We start from the raw sequence: 24,672 nt of genomic DNA, 5'->3' as shown, positions 1-24,672 counted from the left end.
GGAAAATAGCAGGGAGTAGAAAAAGAGGAAGGCCAAACAAGACATGGATTGATTCCATAAAGGAAGCCATATGATTCCATAAAGGCATGCCTACCAAGATCCTGCTGTGCATGTTTATTGGCTGTTCTGGACCTCGTCCCGGCTATCTACAGCAAGATAAAGGTGGAGGGACAGGCACATCAGCGCTGAGAATTGTTTAGCCCACAGCCGCCCCCCTGTCTCTGAGGTTATGCAGCCCACTGCTCTCTCTGCCCCCCCCTCTGAGGTTATGCAGCCCATCTCCCTGGGGTTTGCCTGGCTGCCTGCCTGGGCCCTGCCTGCCTGGGGTCTGCCTGCCTGCCTGGGCCCTGTCTGCCTGCCTGCCTGGGGTCTGCCTGCCTGGGGTCTGCCTGCCTGCCTGGGGTCTGCCTGCCTGGGGTCTACCTGGGGCCTGCCTGCCTGGGGTCTGCCTGGGGCCTGCCTGCCTGTCTGGGGCCTGCCTGCCTGCCTGCTTGGGGTCTGCCTGCCTGCTTGGGGTCTGCCTGCCTGCCTGGGGCCTGCCTACCTGGGGCCTGCCTGCCTGGGGTCTGCCTGGGGCCTGCCTGCCTGCGGTCTGCCTGCCTGCCTGCCTGGGTCTGCCTGCCTGCCTGGGCCCTGCCTGCCTGGGGTCTGCCTGGGGCCTGCCTGCCTGGGGCCTGCCTGGGGCCTGCCTGCCTGGGGTCTGCCTGCCTACCTGGGGTCTGCCTGTCTGCCAGCCTGCCTGGGGCCTGCCTACCTGGGGTTTGCCTGCCTGCCTGGGGCCTGCCTGCCTGGGGTCTGCCTGCCTGCCTGCCTGGGGCCTGCCTGCCTGTCTGGAGCCTGCCTGCCTGGGGCTTGCCTGCCTTCCTGGGGCCTGCCTGCCTAGGGCCTGCCTAGGGTCTGCCTGCCTGCCCCCACTCTCTCTCTCTCTCTCTCTCTCTCTCTCACTCACTGCCCAAAGAGCCTACGAACCGGCCTCCAACCTGCTCCTCATGAAAAGCGGCCTTCTCATCCCGAGCTGATTCAAACGATGAGGTGCTCTAGCGGCCGTGATGGAGACTGCAGGGCACCGCCTCAACTCCTCCTCCTGTCTCTCCAGAAAGGGCGGGAAGGCGGCCAGCCACAGCCTTCACGCATGCATGTGTCAATCACACATGCGTGCCTGAGGGGGCCAATGAAAAGCCAGAGATCCACCAGTTTAAATGAAGTATTGCCGGAGGCCGGAGACGCCCCCCTTTTGCTGGAGACTCCGGCAGAAAACCGGAGACCTGGCAACCCTACTTGGGTTTACATTTGGGTGGGAGGCTACATGTGCCTGCTGTAGAATAAAAAGGTGGGGGAAGCCCTGAAAAAGAATAATACTGTTCACAAAGTTTTCTTTTTGGAAAGCCAAGGGGCTTCCCCTCTGCCCAGTGCCCACCCAATTCTTCCCCTCTCCTCTCCTCCCCTTTCCTCCCTCCTCCTCTTCCTGCCCTCCTCTTCCCCTCCCTGCCCCTCCCCCAAATCATTTTCACCTATCCTAAGCATGATTGCACAGGAGTAAATCCCACTGAAATCAAAAAGCATGCAAATGATCAAACCTGCCCTCCCCCCCTTGCCCCTCCCTTCCCTTTCCCCATCTCCTTCCAATCCCCTCCTTCCCCCTCCTCCTCCTTCCCCTCCCCTCCACTCAGAGGCACATGTTACCAAATTCTTCCAAGCTTCACCGCAGGTGGATTGGACTGTGAAGGACGAACCCAAATTGTGTTTGCAATTTAACAAATTTGTAGGGCAGTCCAATATCTCAGAGAGGAGGTCAGGTCTCCTGCTCCCCTGGTGCATTCACTATAGCTGCCCAGTTTCCCAGCTTTTTAAAGTTTGATAGAAATATCTGTGGGCTGTAGGTATGTTCTTAAACCTTGTTTTTTGCTTATTAGTGAATAATTCTTCAGTGTTCTGTCTGCAGCAAGTGGCCTATGTTGCAGGGCTAGCCCCCCTCCCTTCCCCACTTCCTGTTAACATGGGGCCTTTTGAACAGAGCCAGTCAGTTTCTGGTCATTGTTTGGAATTTCACAGACATTTGAAACCTGTGCCACCCACTTGTGTTTGAGAGTGACTGAAAGGCATCAATCTGTGCAGCAGGAGATATAGAAGAGTTCAATAGCACAGGAAAATGAGGCCCAGCATGTCTAACTTCCTGGTGCCATTTTATGACTCAGCTAGCACATTCAGGAACACCAGCTTGTATCTTTGCCCAAGACGAGTGACAAGAGATGTCACAGATTTGCAAGGCCTTTGAAAGGCTTGACGTTCCATGGGGTAAATGCAAGCACCCATTTCCTATGTTCAGAAATAGGGGGGGTTGACTGTACTGATTAACATAGCCTCTGCTGCACCAGTGCCCTGCTTGTTTTTCTAAACAGCAAAAGACCATGTTGGGTAACCAGTTGCTTGGATGTATTACATTTAATTTATTTTTTTTTGCTGGGGACCCCTTAGTGTGAAGAAAGTACCATGGGAAATCAGTCCAGCAAGCATTAAAGGCTACTCTGCAGAAACATATGTGTTTGTCTTCAGATTGCTCATCACTCTGTCACTCATCGCTTGTGAACTTGCATGTAAAGGCTAACGTCATTGGCAAGGCTTATGTTTTGAGCTAATGTGATGACAAGTCTCTGTCTGTGGGGTTCAATATGGGATTGGGTCATTCAGTTGTATGAATCACTCTGATACAGCTGTTATCAAACACTGCCTTGAGAGAGGTGGTGTATATATATACATATTGCACAAAGGAATAAACTCTGCACCTGTGAACTACCTTGACGTCGTCTGACTGTAAGGGATGGGATGGTATGTCCAGCAGCTCGATCTTAAACATATTCACCCAGAAGTAAGTCCTCACTGAGTTCAGTGGAGCTGACTCCCATATCAGCCTGCATTTTTCTGAGGTTCTCCCCTGGGTACCCTCACCCTCTCAGGTAAGGCAGTTGGTGGTAGCCTCCTGTCTTTGGAATTGGTTTCCCAGGGATGTTTGTGTCACGCCTACACTGATATCTTTTTGGCACCAGACGAAAGCCTTGTAAAAAGTCTGTTTCAGGCTGTATACATTTAAGGCACATGACTTTCCCCAAAGATTCCTGGAAACTGTAGTTTGTTAAGGGTGCTGGGAATTGTAGCTCTGTGAGGGGTAAACTACAGTTCCCAGGATTCTTTTGGGGGAAGTTATGTTCTTTAAATGTATGGTGTTAATGTAGCCTATATTTAATTTTTTCATTTGCTATTGTTCTGTCCTTTTGTGCCGGTATAATGGATTACATGTAATTCTTCATTTTGTATTTTTTAAAAATATTATCCTTATTTTTATGTGAGCCATCCTGAAAAATTGGGAGTACATACGTTTAAAATGTGTCTTATTGTGGGGAAAACTGTGTCTGTACCTTGGCCCTACTCTTTTTCTGACCTGTTGCATGATAAGCAGCATAATTTTACAAGAAAAAAAAGGCATTTCTCCTGCATTTTGAGCACAAAAGGCAGTCCTTAAATCAGGGATGGGGAACCTGTGGCCCTCCAGATGTCATTGGACTTCCAGTTCCCATTAGCCACAGCCCAATAACATCTGGAGAGCCACAGATTCCGCAGCCTTGCCATAAATCATGTTTCGGGCTGCTTGTATCAGACTCTGATTTCTAGCAATATCTTGAGGAATTCTAGTGAATTATAGAGACTGTTACCATCACTTCCTGTCATTTACTTACATGATCTCTTCAATGAGTACTATCCACTGTCCATCATCTTTTCCCTAAGAATAATGTCAAACTCATTTCTCGGAGAAAATGCCTCGTAAGTGTTCTTCGTAGCTTCCTTGGTTTGTGAAGACAAAAGTTGAATTCCCTCTCTCTGTTTCTCATTTTATGTGGAAAAAACAAACAAATAAACCCTTCTCAAACCCTTTCTTAAGAAGATGGGAAATTCGTACGCCGGGCAGCTCAAGACAACACGCTTTGAAGAAGTGCTGCATAATTCTATTGAGGCTTCTCTCCGGTCCAGTAATGTAGTCCCCAGGCCAGTTTTTTCACAACTATATTTAGAAGCTGAACAGCAGCTTTCCTCTCTAGAAGGTAAGAAATCCTGGTTTGATATTTTTATTTCAATCGAATTTGAACTGGTTTCATGTTTATTTATCAGGAGAGATCATGCATATTTAGGCTACAATTTACATAGATTTATTATTGCATTTGCATCCTACCTTTCCTCCAAGGAGCTCAAGGTGGTGTACATAGTTCTCACCCTCTCCATTTTATCTTCGCAACAACTCTATCAGTTAGGTTAGGCTGAGAGGCAGTGACTGGCCCAAGGTCACCTAGTGAGCTTCATGGCTGAGTGGGGATTTGAACCCTGGCCTTCCATAGTCCAACACTATTAACAACTTCGCCACACTGGCTTTCGGAACTCTTAAGTCTCATTCTTTGCTGGATAATGTCATCTGTATTTCTTTTGGAAGGTTCAAACTATGGCTCATTCTCACTGACAGTATTGGCTCCAAGTTTTGGAGGGCCCTCGGGCAACACATTCTTCATGGGCCTTTCTCTCAGCAAGTCTACCTCCTCTCTGCAGTAGGTCCAGGAGGCTCTTGTCAACGAGCCCCTTGCCCAGCCACGCGAACCCGTGGTGCTAGCCCTGCTCACTGAGTTTTTAAACCTGTCTCACACATAGAAGGCTAGCTTGTTGGGAAGGCTTATCTAGAACCCTTTTTCCTGAAATTTAGTTCTTCATATGGAGGGAATTTTGTGTAATGGAGTAGCATTCAGTCATGTGAGCCACACCTGAACTTCAAAGTGATACAGACCAGACATAGGTTTGTTACATCAGCGAGATCTAGCCTTATGTATATGTTGTGTTTTTAACTGTTTATGCTATTTTAGTTGGGGAGAGGGTGGAGGAAGTCCAATTTAAGAATGAATAATCCCTAGCTTCCATGTATTTAGAATAAAGGCCCACTGATTTCTGTGGAGCTTATTCCCAAATAAGCATGTTTAGGATTGTAGCTATACAGTATGCTCTTTGTTAACAGAAGTCTTGTTAAACATGTGCAGTAGGTGAAACCTAAAACTACGTATTCCTCTGTTTGTCTTGCCTTGGTATCTTGGAAACAGATAAAAATTCTTAACAGACTTCTATTGGAATCCTAACCTATTTAAGGTAGAAGTAAGTACAGCTGAAACGAGTAGGACTGAATGCAATGTAATGCATTTTGAACTATAGTGTTAGCTGATCAATGTTTTCAGATAGCTTTGATCTTGGCAACAAATAAAAAACCCTGACAGTATTTTAACGGTACACTTACAACTACCTCACTTTGAACTACAGTTTTGGGTTCTGTTTACAATCCTGCCTATGAACTACAGATACATTGTTTTAATAGAGTTTGGTGTTTTATTGTGATTATTATTTTATTTTACAACAATCCCTTTTTTTAAAAAAACTTTTTTGCTTTTATCATTCATATTACTTCCTGGAAGGTGATAAACAGGGGAGGCCCTGTTAGTGGAGCTGCCAGTGGGTCTTACCTGGTTGGTGGTGGCCCACAGCAGGGTCTTCTTGGTATTGGTTCCCCATTTACAGAATGCCCTTCCAGGTGAGGGGCATCTGTCTCGCTTGTTATTAACATTCAGGTGGAATTTTAAAATACTCCTGTTTTGAACCTTGCAGACTACAATATTACATGGACAATTGTGGAGAGGAGTACTTGGTTGAAGTTCTCATCCTTACTGTGTCTTTGTCTTTCTTCTGTTTGTACTTGCTTCTGTGCATTTTGGACTGATAGCTGTGGGTATGGGGAGGGCATGGGAGAAGGAGGGGGGGAGGCCGGGTAATTGTTTCATGATTGTACTGGGCTTTTTTGCCTTTATGAAAAATCTGAATAAATAAATAAATAAATAAAGTACTACTGTTCACCAAGGCATTTGATGGGTGAAGTATAACTGTTCCTGGAAACCATGAACTGTATGGATATTTATCTGTTTTTAAATGTTTTTTTAAATGTTGTATTGGTTGCTGTTTTATTGCCCCAGGCTCCTTTGAGAGGAAGGGTGGGATAGAAATCTGATTAAATAAATATTTAAGCACAGTATTCAGATTCCACAAGCAAAGCCATTGAAGTTGTTTCACAACCCACCAAGTAAACTTATTTTACTGCTGAATGTCAGAAACCTTGGTGGATCTGACAGTGTGCAGGCATCATTATTCTCCTGGTGCAACTATTTCCCCCTGTTAATTGCTGGTTTCTCTTTATTGGCTCGGACGGTATTTCCTTTGTATCCTGTTTTCATGAGCACATTTCCTTTCAAAGCAGACTAATTATGGTGTGGGAAGAATCATTATCAATGGAATATGGTGGTCTTTAGTAAATTGCATTGAAAAATAATTCAAAGATTTAAATATTTTGGAACAATATTGCTACTTGCAACCCACGTAAAAACCCTATTTAGGAACAAATTTGTTTATAGTGCATACATATTTCATTCCTCCTTCCATTCTTTGCTGAATAAGGAAATTTGCATGAAAAACATCACCTTTGTTCAAGTGTCCATCTGCTCCTGCTGTTTGTTCCCCATGTGAGATGCCTGAGATTTCATGAGCTTTTTCCCAGCAACACAGTCTGATGTCACAAACTGGGTTATGATATCAACTGGGAAAAGATACTTCAAAAGCATGGCCTTTGTTCAAGACAAAGGAACTCTTTTCACACTTGTAGAGATCTTTGTTTTCAAAGGATTTAACAAACCATTGGGTACCGTTAAAAAACAAAAAAGATTAGTGAGAAATAAATTGGTATGTCCAGATTATATTTTTCAAAAAATGTCCACATGTACAGCACAATTTACATTTAATGCTGTAGACCTAATCCTGTGGCAGAAGAACAATTGCTTGTCCAGGTGCATTATGGGAATAGCATTCCTGCAGAGGGGTAAGCTATTTGCCATTTCTTTTACAAAAAATAACAAGAAGGTTGGTTACCAAATGTATCCTGCCATGATAGAGAGGAAAGTGCTCATTCTTCATGTAAAATTATAAACATTATAAAAGAAAATGCCCACAAATTGCCAGAGCATTGCTATAACACGTTTGTAGTCTTGCTAGAGCATTTTTTCATCTCTTTTTAAAGGGCTACAACATGTTCACAGCTAGGAGTGCTCAACCTTGAAAGGAGCAAAATAATAATGAGAACAATCCAGCCAAAAAAGTAGTTTAGAAAACGGTTGTTTTTAATGGAGGGGATTAATTCTGTTGAAATCAATGGGACTTAAAGTATTTAACTTTGATTGGATTATGTCAGAAGTAATACTCAATCATCGTCATCACCTTACTCATAATATACAGTAATAAACCATTTTAAAAAGGTCATCGCCTGGCTCACTCAGTGGGGGAAAGGAAAATGGTACCACAAGACTTCATAGGCATTGTCCAATGAACAGGCACCATGACAGTGTGTACAGTATATACTTATTTTCAAAGCAGAACTACAATGCAGTTTGACTGCTGGGAAAACACAATTTCCCCAAGACAGAATTGCTTCCTTAAAGGAAGATGTTTACCTATGCTAGGTAAGCAAATCAGCTGCCCATTTCTTGCTTGACAAAGTGATCATGTGTACAAAGCCCTAATCTATAGTATAAACATTCAGGGAAGAGAGTTTTCTTTCATGGGATATTGAGAGGATGATGATTCTGTGGTAAATGTTTTCCTCTCTTGGCTGTCTTTGCCCTATCATGCTGAACTTGGAGTAGGTAGGGGAAGAATTAATTGGGACTGCATCATTTGATCATTTGTCACCTGCACTGGCTTCCAGTCTGTTTCTGGGCCACATGCAAAGCACTGGTCTTGACCTTTAACACCTTTAAAGGCTTGGGATTAAGTCAACCCCTTTCACATGGACCTACCTGGGCCTTAAGAGTACCTTCTTTAGGTGCCCCCATCAAGTGAGGTACAACAGGAAGCTACTGGGGAACAGGCTCTGATGGAATCAGGCGAAGACCTTTTAATATTCCCAAACCTTAATTTTCGTTTTAAAAAAGTTTAAACTTTCAAATATATAACATTGAAATCTATTTCAAATATTTTCCTTTGTTGCTTGAGAATCTTTGTTACACTGACTTCATATTTTCAGCTAAGGGACTTTTTATGCTACACCACCTTTTTATGGTTTAGAGTTGTCGTTTTATGCTTTTATTGTTATCGGAAGCAACACAGAAAACTTAATTAGGTAGTATATGTTTATTGTTAATAAAAAGTAAAATTAAAATATTCCCTGGAATATGTGTGTGTGTAGGAAGAATCAAAAAGATTTTGCTGGGATGTTTACTTGCTTTGCACTTGTGCTGACCTGTTGAGTCCGCTTGGACTATCAGAGACCAACAAAGACAACATCATAGCCCCCCCCCTCAGTTTACAGGTGTCAGGAGAGCTGAACCATCTTGCCAGACACCAACTCTCCCACCTCCCCCACTTGCCTGCTGGGTCTGAAATCTTTATAGAGCTTTTGTTCAGTTTGCCCCTCCATGGTGGCTGAGGTATGAGAGTGAAAACGGCCTTGTGTATCTCCCTAAACAGTCCTCCTGACAAAGAGCCTTATCGCCAGAAAAAGATGGCAATCGGAGTTGTGACCCATTTTCATAACTGACTTGGCATCTCTGGAAATAAAAACCTCTGGTGACTGGGCCGAGTCTGGGGGCAATTGTAGAGGAGATTCAGGAGCAGTCGGGGCAAACCCCCCATTTTTTTTTGACAGGTAAAATTCTAGTGTTTTTTGGTAGGTCTGAGGATGGAATCCAGCACAAAATCTATCTCTCACCAGATTTTATTCTCATTAGTTGACAACTTTCTGTCATTAGCAGAAAGGGAATTGTTCTTGCCAACTTAAAAATTAGGAAGTTGACATAGAAAGGGTATTGCTTTATATTCTCACCACAATTTCCTTTGAAGCCTCTCTTTTTGTTTATTTCTTTTGTTCATTTATTATATGAAGTACAATAATAAAATAGATTGGTGTCCAAAGATATTTGTGTTAGCTGTCTTTGATTGTCACAAAGCCTGCTGAACCTTTTTTTTAAGTTTTGTTTTTTATTTTCAAATAATACAGAAAAAGAAACAAAACATATTTCCCCTCCCCCCTCCCTGACAGCCCTGTTTCATTCTATGAGAGAGCTATTACAGTGTTTAAGTCAAACATAAGAGTTCATCAAGCCAACCACAGTCTGGTAAAGGGTTAGGGTACTTGGCAAAGATTTTTCTTCTTGGTTGTAAATTCAGTAAAGGGCATCCATTGTTCTGTGAAAGTGTCTTTCTTCTTAGTGCCTGCTGCTAGTTTCAAGTTTTGTGTCAGTTTCCCCAGCAAAGCAAATTCCCATAATTTTCTGTGCCATCGGTCCAGTGATAGTCCATCTAGGTTTTTCCAGCACCAAGCAATTGAATTACGGGCAGCTATCAGCATGAAACCTATTAACTTTTTATGCTGTAAATCTAAGTTCTGCTGAACCTTTTAAGACAAAACCTTTGGAACTAAAGGACACTCCCAGGCTGTAGTCTGTAGGCAATGGCTTTCTTTTGCTATTATGTTACATCACTCAGCAAAACAACTGCTATTCAGAGTGGTTGTGATTTTTGCATAGATTGTTTTTGCTGTACAGCTGTGTTATTTTCATAGGGGTTTCCCCCTGCTCCATTCCTTTTGCCGTATGAATAGGGTTTTCATGGTAAACAGTATTCTGAGGGGGCTTACCATTGCCTTCCTCTGAGGCTGAGAGGCAGTGACTGGCCCAAGGTCACCCAGTGTGCTTCATGGCTATATGGGGATTCGAACCCTGGTCTCCCAGGTTGCAGTCCAACACAGAAACCACCACGCCACACTGGCTGTCTATTCATGATTAATGTATGCTATATGTTTAATTCAAACTTTAATTCATCAATAGCTGTAATTTAACTGAATTAATTAAGTGAAGTTTTCCTTGTCCTGTGATTCTGGCGCAGACTACTCAGTGCTTCAAAACATGCAGCTCTGAAGAAATCTTGCTTTTGTAATGACTGTTTTTTTAAAGGGTTGTGTATGTCTTTTAAAAGTTTGAAGAACTATGTACAAATCTTTATTTAAGATCTTTAAGATATTTTGGCACTATGAATACACAAAGGGCATCTCAGAATCATAGTTGCTTTAACTGTGTACTGATTCATCAGCATATGCCTTGAGGATTTGGGAGCCTGATCCAGTGAAATGCTATTTTCCTCATCCCTCACATCCGCCAGTGTGAGTATAGGCAGCACAAGAGGGCAATATAGGGAATGGAAACCTATCATATCCCCAAATAGTCTCCCTCCCTCAATGTCATGTTAGCATGAGTAAGTTGCATGGTAAATGGAGGTAAGGCCAGAAGGGGATATGGGAGGCACTCTATGGATCTCCCATTCCTTCCTCACACTGCCTGTGAATGTACCTATGTTCTTGCATCAGTGTGGGAATGGGGAACACAGGGTTCTGTTGAGCCCTGTGGTCTCATCCATGCTCAACTGGCTCAGGCCCTCAACTCTCTGCATTGCTACTTCTATGATTTGTCTATAATTGCACAGGACAGGTATAGTGGGCTGATTCAGAACTACCCTTAGGTGTGCAATTGGTCTCCCCTGGGCAGAGCCTGGAAAAGTTACTTTTTTGAACTACAATTCCCATCAGCCCAATCCAGTGGCCATGCTGGCTGGGGCTGATGGGAGTTGTAGTTCAAAAAAAGTAACTTTTCCAAGCTCTGCCCCTGAGGTTGCCAGCCTGGGGTTGAGTTTACACCAGCATGTTTGTCATTCTCAGCTAATGCAGCTTCATGTGATTCCTTGCGTATGTGAGACAACCATCACAGTTCAAAAATCTTAGGACTGAAATTGCTGGGTCTACTCTGAGTAGTCATGTCCATTAATTTCAGTAGGTCTACTCTGAGTAGGACTAACACTGGATACAATGCATCAACAGTTTTCATGTCACGTGAACATGCTGCACTTCTTGACGGAGGCAATTCACACACTCAAGTGTGAGTTGAGCGACTTATTACTCAGTCATAAGAGCATGGTCAGAAGGCACATGAGGCCACCACCTTGCTGAAGCTGAGCAGGTCTGGTTCTAGTCAATGCCTCGATAGGGGACCACCTGGGAACCACATGTATGCTGCCTTGAGTTCCTTGATGAAAGAAAAGTGGGATATAAATGTAAGAAAATTCATAAAGTACTACAAGTGCCCCAGAATTGTTTCTATATCTTCAAGGCTCATCTCCACATTTTCCTTTTCTTATGTTACACTGAACTTGTGTACTCTCTTCATTTCTTTGCCTTTATGTAATGTCTGGAGGTGCTGTAAGATTGGCTTCAGGTTACCATTTTGCTCATAAATTGAGCACAATCCCCACTGCCATGTTTGTAGCTTGAAAACTGCAACTATCAGCTGAAAGTGTGAAACAGCTATTGCTGATAAAGGGGGAAAATCTCTAAAATGAATGCACCATTTATCTGACCTCTGGTGATTGTGCTCATGATACCTTTTAGCAGGCAATAAAGTGGATAATGAGGAAGAGGAGGAGGAGGAAGAGGAAGCGGAGGAAAGTTCAGAATCAAGTAGCCCCCCTATCATTTATCAGATGAAGCCGCCTCCTGAAGGCTGTTGTACTACTGATGGTAAGAAGTTCATAGAGATGGGCTAGCTTATTTTAGAGCTGTGCATAGCCGAAGCTGCTTCGTTACAGAAATGACAGGGAGGGGTTTTTTTTTTACACAAAATGCAATGCAGCAAGGCTTATGCATGACTAAATCCTGTTCAAATCAACTAAACGTAAACTAATCTGGACTGAGTCCTTTCTGCTACTTTCACTGGGATACATGCCTTGTTCTGATGCCTAGCTGAGATGGTGAACTGTGTCCGGGCTGTACCACTTCAGGCTGCAGATGGAGGCTTATATGATCAAATGCCCTTTTATACATACATTCCCTCCATAGAAATGTCAGTGAGAGTGATCCTAGTCTACTCTCCCTGAGATGATACTTCTGTCTCTGGAGAGAATGTCTTCTATTTAGTTATTTATTTTCTTTTTGGAGGAACATGTAGTTATGTGAACTTTCACTTACAGTCTGAAATGGTAAAGCCTAGAGTTCTTCAGTGAGTAATAGGCCTCCATAGCAATTAAGTTTTGGCAGATTGAATCCAATGTCAACATCATTTTGTATATAAAATTACCTTTAAAATAATTAGATTTTTTTGGGGGGGGCGGAACTAGTCGTGGATTGCTTTTGATGTGTGTGTTTCTTTCAGAACCTTTTGTCAACTTGTTATTGCTATGATATTATAACTGTTAAAAATATTAATTTGGATCGAGATATTTACAGTTTGAGAAAAAAAATACCACTGTATAATTGTAAGTAATGACTAATGTGCATCAGAATGGCATATTCCAGATTATCCATGAATGATGCAAAGAGAAATTTGGGGCATTTTGATTAGTAAGTTCAGGTGTTCATTTTAAATGCACAGTTGCATGCCCAAATGGTTTGATATAATTGAAAGAGTAGTTTTTATTTCCCTTTACACCAATCAATGCAGCGCCCTCAGTTTTCACTTGGAACTTGTTTAGCTCCTTCTTGAGTCTTTGATGGGCTGCCATGATGGTAACCACTTATATGCACTGCACAAAAAAGTACCAATTTGCATAAAATGTGCTTGTGCTGATTTATATGTATAGATGCAAATTTAGAAACAAGTATAATTTAAACAGAAATGCAATATAATGTCACCATAGTGGGGAAGATTGTGATTAGGTAATCTGTGTGCCTGCTCCGTCTGCTGTCCAGGTGCTCATTGCTGATGGCAACCTCAAGGTGCTTCCTGCGCTCTCTTCTTATGGTTCTTTATTTTTAAGCCAGAATTGGAACTGTCAGCCGTTTAAACAGAGGGCTATTCTCTGTAGAGGAGGATACATGGCCACCCTTACTGCCATCCTGAGACTAACTAGCCTGCTGAAGTCTTTTGTTTATGCCATCACTTGCGCTTTGCTATTTATTTAGAAATTTAGTATGCATGTGTACTAAGAATTTTTGTTTTTAAAGATGCAGTTCAGGGCATGTCTGTAGCAGCTCATTTGTGTGCAATCTGTCACAGAAAAGTGCACAGAGCTGGTGTGGCCTCTACCTTATTCCTGTGTCTCGGCTCTTATTGTGTCTCTGTCGCTACTGCATTTCCTGGTTTCTGTGTGTGAAATTTAGGACCTCGTTAATGGGACAGTAATCTTCGTGTGATGTCTGTTGCATATGCTTCCACAAATGTCACTCAGCGTCCCTCCCCCTTGCCATTGTCCTTCTCATGTACTTCCACCTCTACAGCTTCCCCCTCACCTTTACAATTTTAAAAGCTGAATTTGTTCATACGTACTGGCTCACCTTCTGTTGCTTAATATTTTGTGATGCAGAATTCTTCAGAAAATAGTATCAGTTTTTTACTCACAGCTACCTGTTCACATGTCTTCCTTGGTGACTAGAGCCTCCCCCCTCCCCCACCGGTTTCAATTATTTTAACGCTGATTTTGCTCCTGTACACTTATTCACACACATCCTTCACTACTGGATCCATTTTTCTTTTAAAACACATACGCAAATATTTCCTGCTCATTCATCAATTTCTTCTGTTTTGTGTTGAGAAAAAATAATGGGGTTGTTTCTGAACTTGTACAACTCTGGAAGCTTCACAGGGGAAGACTTATTTATCAAGTCCTCTCCATACTCCCTCCTTAACACATCTGCATCAAAATAACTGAGGAGGTATGGATGCAATTATGCAAATTCAGTGGGGATGTAATTTTTTTTACCCTGAACGTACAATTTCAAGAGCTGTTTATTTTTTAAATCATCTTGACCATGATGGTTTGTATAAAAAAGAAAAAAGAGAGTATAATTCATCTTATCCGTTCATACGTAAACTATATACTTGATTAAAATTGTTGTCTTTTCTTCCAGGTTTCTGTCAGGCTGGTAAAGACTTGAGGCTAGTATCTGTTTCAAATGAACAAATTGAAGTGCCTTCAGGATTTTTACTGGTTGGTGCCAAATCGCCAAACTTACCTGATCACCTTTTGGTGTGTGCCGTAGATAAAAGATTTTTGCCTGATGACCATGGACGCAATGCTCTGCTAGGTAAGTGGCGGCTGCGGTCCCAGCGTTGCTGTGAGTCAAGGATAGGGAACCTGTGTTCCTCTAGATTGTGGGACTACAACTCGCATCATCCTTGATTGCTGGCCATGCTGACTGGTACTGATGGGAGTTGGAGTTCAACAACATCTGGAGGGCCCCAGGTTTCCAGTATCTACCATAAGGGGAAAGTGGCAGGGTTGTAGATTTGTGGGTATTTCATAACAGTCTAACCTTTTGCAGCTGGATGAGCTTAAGGAAAAGTACAGAGTGAGCTACTATGTTGCATTACCTCTTATCCTGTGAAAATGCCTTGACTCCAGTCCAAGGTTAAAGTCATTGTCAGGTCAGTTTGCATTACAGTCGCCTGAACTACACCTTGAATTACTGAGTTATTTCTGCACATTTCCACTGCCAGCTGTCTTTATCTTGCCTTGTGCTGATATATAACTGTTCCTCTTCTCTTCTAAGATGTGGTCAGCAGCGCTAACAATCCATTGGTAAAGCTGGCTTCATAGAAACAAAGGAGTCCTTCTGGTCTCTGAATATCTTCTTCTTTATGTTTTATGTTTATCTACAAGCCCATCCAGTGTCGTGATTAGAGTATAGTCTAGAGATAGTATTCAATGCTAATAATACTACTCAGAGTAGACCCATTGCAGTTAATAGACATAACTTAGCTTCATTAATTTCAATGGGTTTAGTCTGTAGCTGTTATCCTGGAGGATGGGGATGGGCCTTGTCCTGATTCCTTGGATGAGTTTCAGTTGGTACAGCTTGAGGATGTTGACAAGGTGCTTGGACTGGTGCGTGCAACCACTTCTAGGCTGGATCCTTGCCCCTCGTGACTAATAACAGCTAGTAGGATTGGAACAGCCGGCTGGGCCAGGGAAGTGATTAATGCCTCATTGCGAGAGGGAGTGGTCCCTGGCTGCCTGAAGGAGGCGGTAGTAAGACCACTTCTGAAGAAACCGTCCCTGGACCCAGAAAATCTTGATAATTACAGGCCGGTAGCAAATGTCCCATTCCTGGGCAAGGTCCTGGAACGAGTGGTTGCTGGCCAGCTCCAGACACTCTTGGATGAAACCGATTATCTAGATCCATTTCAGTCGGGTTTCAGGCCAGGTTTTGGCACAGAGACAGCCTTGGTCGCCCTGTATGATGACCTTTGCCGGGAGAGAGACAGGGGGAGTGTGACTCTGTTGATTCTCCTTGATCTCTCAGCGGCTTTTGATACCATCGACCATGGTATCCTTTTGGGGAGCACAAAAAGGAGGTCAAAAACCAGAATGCTGGAAAGATGTGGCTTTATTCTGTGCACAGTGGCACCAATAATTTCTTGTATATAAAAAAGAGACATTTCTGTATAAAATATGTTAAAGCCCAACGCGTTTCAGCCTGTGTAGTCATGTTACATGACAACAGCAATAAGGAAAATACCAGAAAAAGGTTGTCTTAATACTTTACTGAAGAGTTTAATTTTCCCCTGATGAAGGCTTGACTACACAGGCTGAAACGCGTTGGGCTTTAACATATTTTATACAGAAATTTCTCTTTTTTATATACAAGAAATTATTGGTGCCACTGTGCACAGAATAAAGCCACATCTTTCCAGCATTCTGGTTTTTGACCTCCTTTTTGTGCTTCCAGTGAATGCTTCACACTTTTTATCTTGTTATCCTTTTGGGGAGACTCGCTGATTTGGGAGTTGGCGGTACTGCCTGGCAGTGGTTCCGCTCCTACTTGGCGGGCCGTCTCCAGAAGGTAGTGCTTGGGGAACATTGCTCAGCACCCTGGGCTCTCCAATATGGGGTTCCGCAGGGGTCAGTTCTGTCCCCCATGCTTTTTAATATCTATATGAAGCTGCTGGGTGCGGTCATCAGGAGTTTTGGGGTGCGCTGCCATCAATATGCTGATGACACGCAACTCTACTTCTCCTTTTCATCTTTCTCAGGTGAGGCTGTCGATATGCTGAACTGATGCCTGACTGCGACAATGGACTGGATGAGAGCTAATTAACTGAGGCTCAATCCAGACAAGACTGAGATGCTGTTAGTGGGTGCTTCTCCTGACCAGATGGTGGATGTTCAACCTGTTCTGGATGGGGTTGCACTCCCCCTGAAGGAGCAGGTCCGTAGCTTGGGAGTTCTTTTAGAACCATCCCTGTCACTTGAGGCTCAGGTAGCCTCGGTGGCACGGAATGCTTTTTACCAACTTCGGTTGGTGGCCCAGCTACACCCCTATCTGGATAGAGAGAATCTCGCTTCGGTTGTCCATGCTCTGGTAACCTCGAAGTTAGATTACTGCAATGCACTCTACGTGGGGCTGCCTTTGAAGACGGTCCGGAAACTTCAGCTTGTACAAAATGCAGTGGCCAGATTGATAACAGGGACTAGGTGTTCCGATCATATAACACCGATCCTGGCTCGCTTGCATTGGCTGCCTATATGTTTCCGGGCCAGGTTCAAAGTGCTGGTTTTAACCTATAAAGCCTTATATGGCGCGGGACCACAATATCTGGTGGAACGCCTCCCCCAATATGAACCCACCCGTACACTACGCTCTACATCGAAGACCCTCCTCCGGGTACCTACTCATAGGGAAGCTCGGAGGGTGACAACCAGGAAAAGGCCTTCTCAGTGGTGGCCCCCGAATTATGGAACAATCTGCCTGATGAGGTACACCTGGCACCAACATTGCTGTCGTTTCGGCGCCAGGTTAAATCTTTCCTCTTTTCCCAGGCATTTTAGCATTTTAGTATGTGTTGAAAACTGTCTTGATTCTTCTGGGTATTTTATAATTTTAAAGTTTTTTTTAAAAAAGTTTTAAAATTTGTTTATATGTGACCTATTGTATTTTTATGTTTGAATGTTGTGCACCGCCCAGAGAGCTTTGGCTATGGGGCGGTATAGAAATTTAATAAATAAATAAATAAATGTGTGTCATTAGGGATGGAAAGATCTGTCTGTTTCGGTTCTTTCAGCTTCTCATTTTTCCAATGTTAACTTCAGTTCTCTACATTTCTACAGCAATCCGCAATTTTTTAAAAAAAATCCTCATGAAAATTCTCCACCATTTTAGAGCGCATTTCTCCAAATAATCACACTTTTGTAGGCATTGACAAAAGCACACATTTTTGCAAGCCATTTCTCATCATTTCATGCCTTTTTGCATGTTATTTTCACTCGTATTCATTTTTATGCACACTTGCCCCATATATATGTATTTTTGTAAATGTTGTTTAGTTGGCGAACTGCATCCCAAAATTCTAATAAATGTGAATTTTGAAGGATGGCTGTGTTTCGGTTCTCATGTTGTTTCGGACATTGCAAATTTGATAAATTCTGCTTGAAATGTGAACTGAATTGAAATTCTTACCCGTCCCTAGTCTAGTTTAGAGTTGCCAGGTCTCTGGTTTTTGCCCAGAGACTCAGGTTTTTTGGGGTCTTCTCCAGGTCAGTCACTTCCATCTCTGGATTTTCAGCTTTTATTTTTTAAAAAAATTAAGTTTCTAGGTGGTCTGGTTCACAAGATATACACCAAAACGTCAGCCACCTCTCCTGCAACTTCTGTTAAATGAGCTTGTAGCTGGCTGCTCTAACCCTGCCCTTTCAGGTTTGTAGCCAATAAGTGAAGTCAGGGTTGTGATAGACAAGAGATTTATTGACCTCCAGGCAATAGCTAAAACCCATTGCAAGGCCAGAAAACTTGTTTTTTCCTGAAAAATCTCATAAAAATCTCATGAGTCTGAAAATTTCATAAACCGAGTAAGTTTATAGTGTTCAGCAGTAGCAAAAGTCTTTCTGTCTTGTGTGCAGGAGATCTAAATGCCATTGCAATGTGTTATGCTTTTCTAATTATGAGGAGTCAAACAAGTTTAAATATTCCTCGGCTATTGAAGAGGGCAGTGTTTTGAAAACCTTTCCAATATGATTTAATCCTATGCTTGCCTTTTTGGGAGTAAAACTGCAATGCTAATCACACATACCGGGAGTAAACTCCACTGAATTCAATAGGACTTGCTTTTGAGTAGACATGGTTAGGATTGTATGGGACTTTTGAGTGAACATAGCAAAGGATTGTGCTTGTGTTGTAAATCTTTTTCTCCCCCTCCAATCCTATTTTTTAAAGCAATTAGGCAGGGCTTACTTAAGTGGGAACACCATCTTTTAGCAAAGATTTCTATCTTAATTTCCAATCAAAGAAATGTTTTTGTTTGAATTGTATGCTCCACGCAACTGTGGTTGATGCTTAATGTATCATACTTAATGACATCACTAGGGCCTGCCCCTGAAATCTCAGAGTTTGGGATGCTTCTGACTTGGCAACCCGAAGCTAGTCTGAGTAGGATTTTGAATGCAACTCTAAAACCAGGAAGACTCATGTTCAAATCCCCACCCAGCCATGAAGCTAATTGGATAACCTTGGACCAGGTGCTATCTCTCAACCAAACCTGCCTCACAGGGTTGTTGTGAGGATAAAACAGAGGGGGGGGAGGGGAAAACCATGTACACTTCCTTGAGCTCCTTGATGGAAAGGTAGGCTATACATTCAGTAAATAATGAAAATAATATCTTACAGTCTATTCCTAAACACAGTTATCTGGAAGTAAGTCCCATTAATCTCAGTTGAACATATTGCAAAGTTTGAGATTAAGTCATGGAACCCTGCCATCTAATTTGATAAATGGTGGTTTGTAAATATGTTAAACAAACATATTCAATTTTGCTGGAAAGTGAGCCCCACTGAATTAAATGTGCCTTATTTCCAAGTCAGACTGCACAGCATTGCAGCTTTACAGTGCAATCCTGTATAACTCTACTCAAAGAAGACCTGTTGAGTTCAATGGGACTTGCTCCCAGATAAGTGTACGTAGGACTGTAGCCTTACATGGATAAAATTAAAGCACATTCTTTGTCATACATATGGTGTAGTAGGTAAATTTTGACCATGGACTTAATGATCTTAGGGATCTCTTTTAGATGGCTGTGTGTATGTCTTCAGATATGAAGCACAAAATTCACATTTTCTTGTCCCCTCCCCCCTCCATTCCATGTTTTACAACTGCTTCTATATTCCTGATATGTTAGATCAAAATACCAAACAAAAAAGTTTGCCAGTCCTGATTAAAAAATGAAACAAAGCTGAGCATGTGCAGTTTTCTCTTTTAAAAACTCACTTCACTTCTTCCCTGATACTAAACATATTTACTTGGGAATAATCACCATTTAGATGTAGAAAAAGATAATATACTTTTAAAGCTAAAATAATAAAATGAACATCTATAACCACGTACATGCCTGGTTGCCTGCCCCTGACTATACAGTAGGGCCCCGCTTCTCAGCGCCCCTCTTTTTGGCATTCTGCTAATAAGGCCAGCAGGGCAATCAGCTGGGGGGGGCTGGAGCTCCCCGCACTCTAGCTGATCGTGCCAGAGGAGGGGAAGATCAGCTATAGCGTGCTACAGCTGATCTTCTCTTCTGGCACGATCAGACTCCCACTCGAGCTGATCACTCCTGAGGAGGGGAAGATCTGATCTTCTCCTTCTCTGGTGCGATCAGCAGGTTAGGTTCCAGACCCCCGTGCTACAGCTGATCTGCTTTTCAGCGGTTTTCACTTTCCAGCGGGGGTCTGGAACCTAACCTGCCATATGAGTGGGGCTCTACTGTAATTTAAAAGAAAAGAAAAATGATGCTTTGGTGACCAGCATCAGCCCTAGTGCTAACACTGGGCTTCCTTAAGGGGGAAGGGTATAGCTCAGTGGTAGAGCATCTGCCTTGCATGCATAAAGTCCCAGGTTCAATCCCTGGCATCTAGGGTTTGAAAATGACTCCTGCCTGAAATCTTGAAGAACCACTGCCAGTCAGTGTTGACAGTACTGAACTAGATGGACGAATGAGTCTGAATCAGTATAAGTCAGCTTTCTATGTTCCTATTTTTTTTTGCGATTACCCTTATCTTCTGCTCTCTGAGTGATCATTTGGGGGGCACCCAAGCTGTGGGACACCAATCTTCAGCCCTGAGGTCCAGTCCTAGCAGCATCCCTGGATCAGACAGCCCTGCAGTATCACTGCAATTCTATGTATAGTACCTTGGAAGTCAATCAGAGCTAGGGTTGCCAGGTTCAAGGCCTGAGATTGATCCTGTGTCTTTAGGAGAAGAGAAAGTCAGCCAAGTGCCAAGTGCAGGTGTTGTTGCAACTCTGTAATGGGAAGAAACACAAGGTGGAATTCTCCCTTCCCCCTTCACAACTTTTAAAGATACAGAAGACCTCTTAGAGACGGGGCCTGGCAACCAAGAAGTCTTCTGTATCTTTAAAAGTTGTGCAGGGGGAAGGGAGAATTCCACCTTGTAGTCTTTCCCATTACAATGTTGCAAGAACACCTGCACTTGGCTGACTTTCTCTTCTCCTAAAGATACAGGATCAGTCTCAGGCCTTGAACCTGGCAACCCTAATCAGAGACAATGTGGTGTAGTGGATTGAATCTTGCTCTTGGACTTGGACTAATTGTGAAGGGTGACCTTGGGCCAGTCTCTCATTCGCTTTTCCCTAGTCTGCCTTCTTAGGCTGAAAAGGGAAGGGGGGAGAGGAGATGGGATTAATTTTACGTAGGCCACTCAAGCTTGAAGGAAAAGTGAGGTATAAAAGTGGTGGATCATGGATAGATGTCTGCTGCATTAGAATTAGTGTGAGTGGGTTAAGATCCCAGAACAAACTAAACTCTGGGGGGGAAACAAAGAGGAGATAGTACTGAACAAGGCAAATAAATAAGATTTTTCAAAGCTACTGTGTATGTTTGGTGTTTAACTTTGAAGAAACTCTAGTTACTTTGTGCTATCTGTCAAAACGTGTTCTTGGAAGCTTCACATACAGTATTCTGTGCCATAATAAATTCTTACGTATTTGAGAGTAAATGTATTTGCTGTTAGGGTTACTTTTGGCAATATTGCCAGGCAACAAGGAGCTACAAAGGGCTGCCAATAAAAATCAAAAGGATGTAATGTGAGCCCAGTATAAATAAATTTGGGATTTGAGTTTACAGCCAGCTTTGTGTGAAGTGGCAGAGTATATAACTTCATCTGGCAATAATGTGTTTTGCCATGAGATCTTGCTGACTTTGATGGGTCACAATAGAATTGGCCTGCGACAGTAAAGGAATTAAAAGGGCTGTAAATTAGTGGTGTGTTGTCATTTTAAAGATACAGGCAGTCATGTTGTACCACTCAGCCCATTCATTGCTGGCATTATTAACAGCTTAAGGTTCCTAAGGTTGTTAACACAGAGGAAGCAGTATATGTGTTAATTGCATGCTAAACCAGAAGAGAAAAGAGTAGTAAGGAACATTTGGTAATAATAACTTAAGGCTGCAATTCTTCCTATACACATTCATTTGGGAGTAAGCTCCATTGAACACTGTGGTGCTTCCTTTAATTCTAAGTAGACTTGCCTAGGATCAGGCTGAGTTCTTCTTTACACTGGCCTATGTACTCGGCTAATACCTTTTGAGTAATGCCCTTCAAGTTCTTTTTATGTTTACTTCTAAACATTTTTAATTATGCTTCAGCACCACAAACTTCAGCCAAAGTTCCCATTATGTTGGCAGAATTTCTGGGGGCATATTTGTTGAGCTACACTTTTTGCTTTTAAAGTTCATGACTCTGTTCAGTAGTAAAGCATCACTTCTGTATAAGAAAAGCTTAAATCACTTCCTAGTTGTGTGTATCTTCTTCATCGAGGGCATATATAATCTTTGTGGCTAGGATATTTCAAATATCCTTAGAGGAACAAGCCTAACAGTAGACACGAGCATTTGCCTTTTGGCTATCTGACCACAGGACAGGATAATTTTACCATCCAGATGCATGGCAGTATTGATTAGGGATGGGTGAGTCAATCTATTTCCAGTCTGTGTCATTTTCCTGTGTTTTTATCCATGACTCCATTCTATCTTGTTTCTGCATTAGCATGATTTTTAAAAAATCTGAAAGAAAATTCTCATTTAAACATACATTTAAATGCATGTTTTAAAGTATATTTTCACACAAAATGTGCATTTCTAAATACATCATTTCTAATATCTATATATGTATATAACTTGATCTGAGAACTGTGTCAGAACATTTGGGGAGTGAATGTTGATGGATAACTAAGTTCCAATCGATATGTTAGTCTGGGAAGTGCAAATCACGGCAGCTTGTATCTGAATTTTCAAAAATTGAATTCTTCAAGCATTCCTAATTCCACTTGTAAGACATATTGCAGCAGTAATGCATGATGCACCTTCCTCATCATGTGTGTTCTGCAAATTCTGCCCATTTAGCATGTCTCAAATGCCTTTAGGCCGGTGACCACATACATAAAGTGACAACACCCATCTCTTTATTGCTGATGGCTGCATATTTATATCTATACCACCTTTAGGGTTTTCCTCAAACTCATAAACGTGGTTTCTGTCAGCATAAGCATTTCTTACTCCAGGTTCCTACAGTCCAGTGGACCACTTGTTTGCCTTCCATGAACCTTTTAGGAAGTCTGAGAGGGTATAATGTGCCTGGTCCCAGTGTCCTGCAACAATGATAGCACTGCTGCTCCTATAGCCCACAAGTTCAGGGACTAGTAGTTGGCTTCATGTTCTCAATGTTCAAAAATGAGTATAACAAGATCCAGGCTTAATAAAGCAGCTTACCCATAAGGCATGATGTTTTTTATACTCAGTCAAGCCATCCAGATGTGAAAGCAAGATTTCAAAGTCACATATATGCTCCATGATGTATTACATACATACCAGCGAGGTGGGGGGAATAGCTTTCACCTTTGATACACCATGGAGAATATTTGTGACTTTGATACCTTACTTTCACATCTGGATGGCTTGGCTTGTATGTAATGCCCTGACGCCGTGTAGAAACTTCTTTCTGATCACTCTTGCTCTGTCACATCCTAAATCTTCTTAGAGTACTTTTTCTAGTCTGAAGGGTTCATTTATGAAGCAAAAGACACAAGTGTGTGCAGATTTCCCAAAAGTACAGAAAGATTAGCATCATATTTGGCTTCTAGCCCCTACAATGAATACTGCAAAAGTCTCTCTATTCTATTGTTATTACAATTTGTGTGTTTATGTGTGATATATATGTGGTGTGTGTGTGTAAATGAAGCTCTTTGGAGCATCCCATTCTCAAAGCTCTATAAGTGCCACCTTGATGGTAGCATTTGTATGTTAGCAGCTGATGAAGGCGGAAGCCGAAACGTTTTGCTAGAACAATAAAAACCTCTGTTTTGTTAATCACAATTCCGTGCATATATTTTTGGGTGATTAATGGAATCCTTATAGGGATCTCTCTCTCTCTCTCTCTCTCTCTCTCTCTCTCTCTCTCTCTCTCTCTCTCTCTCTCTCTCTCTCTCTCTGTGGGGGAGGTTGGGGGAATGGCCACACAGGCCATGTAGGGACCCATGCCAGACTTAATTAGGTCCAAGGGCCAGAGGTTGCTCATCCGTGGTCTATAGAGTATGGCAGACTATAAGAATGCTTCCAGATGGAAGTTTAATATTGCAAAGGAGTCATTTAGATATTGCATACAGATTCTTGGTAACAGGTTTTATTAAATTAATTGAATTTTACTTAGAAAGGGTAAACCTGGATTAATTTGCAGATGCTGCTAAAAACTTGCATGAATGAGCAGCACTGATTCCCCAATAAACACCCAGTCTTAGTAACAATAAAAATGCTGCTGAATTTTGCAGGGATGCCCCTGCAGATGGCACCTGAAGGGACATGGTACATGACAAACTGTTACTTATAGCCTTCATTCCCATAACCACCTATTTGAGGAAGGCCATTATTATCCCCATTTTACAGAAGGAGATTGAGAGACCATGAGTTTTGCCAATGACTAATTTGGAATTGGAACAGAGATCTCAAAAATCCCACTTGTGCAAAATATTCTCTTTTTATCACCTGAATGTATAGAATCCATTCTGGCATTTCCCAGCAATAGTTTTTAAAAAGAGGAAATGCCAGGTATCTAACCTGACTTGAAAGCCCAGTCACTCCCTTGTGCTTCAGTGATTATTATTCTAAGATGGAAGAGAGGCAAGGTATAAATGTAATAAAATATATGAATTGGTGAGGAAATACATCCTGCAGATATTGAGTCACTCTTTTAAAAAAAAAATTGTACTTCTCAGGGCAGAGCCCTTGCAGTGGAACAACTGAGCTCATTGATTCCTATATAGGCCCTAACACAGCCTTTCCCAACCGGTGTGCCTCCAGATGTTGTTGGACCACAACTCCCATCAGCCTCAGCCATTGGCAATGCTGGTTGGGGCACACTGGTTGGGGCACACTGGTTGGGAAAGGCTGCCCTAACAGGTACATCCAGAGACTGCTGCTGAGCCAACTCAGAAATGATCTGGAATCCCCTTAGGACAGTTCCAGCTGGGGTATGCTTGGTGAATTTGGCTTCAGGTCAAGGTTTCCCTTCTGAGAAGTTCA

At 42.5% G+C, this 24,672-nt stretch overlaps 1 protein-coding gene across 7 annotated transcripts in view; it reads left to right on the top strand.

Moving 5' to 3' along the window:
- GREB1 (growth regulating estrogen receptor binding 1) overlaps positions 1-24,672 on the top strand; it is a 155,642-nt gene that overhangs the window by 59,785 nt on the left and 71,185 nt on the right. For 2 of the 7 annotated variants that reach the window (XM_061622750.1, XM_061622747.1), the window contains exons 2-4: positions 3,938-4,094; positions 11,555-11,683; positions 14,009-14,185. In XM_061622750.1, the coding sequence (XP_061478734.1) occupies positions 3,938-4,094; positions 11,555-11,683; positions 14,009-14,185 (463 nt within the window). Of the gene's footprint in view, positions 1-3,934; positions 4,095-11,554; positions 11,684-14,008; positions 14,186-22,005; positions 22,066-24,672 lie in introns of those variants that run through there. The other 5 variants (XM_061622752.1, XM_061622746.1, XM_061622749.1 and 2 more) reach the window with 4 other exon arrangements.

The sequence above is a fragment of the Rhineura floridana genome, chromosome 4 (genome assembly GCF_030035675.1).
Source record: "Rhineura floridana isolate rRhiFlo1 chromosome 4, rRhiFlo1.hap2, whole genome shotgun sequence".
Classification (NCBI taxonomy): Eukaryota; Metazoa; Chordata; class Lepidosauria; order Squamata; family Rhineuridae; genus Rhineura; species Rhineura floridana.
Note: the sequence above shows the minus strand (reverse complement) of the source record. Positions and strands in the feature narration are given on the sequence as shown.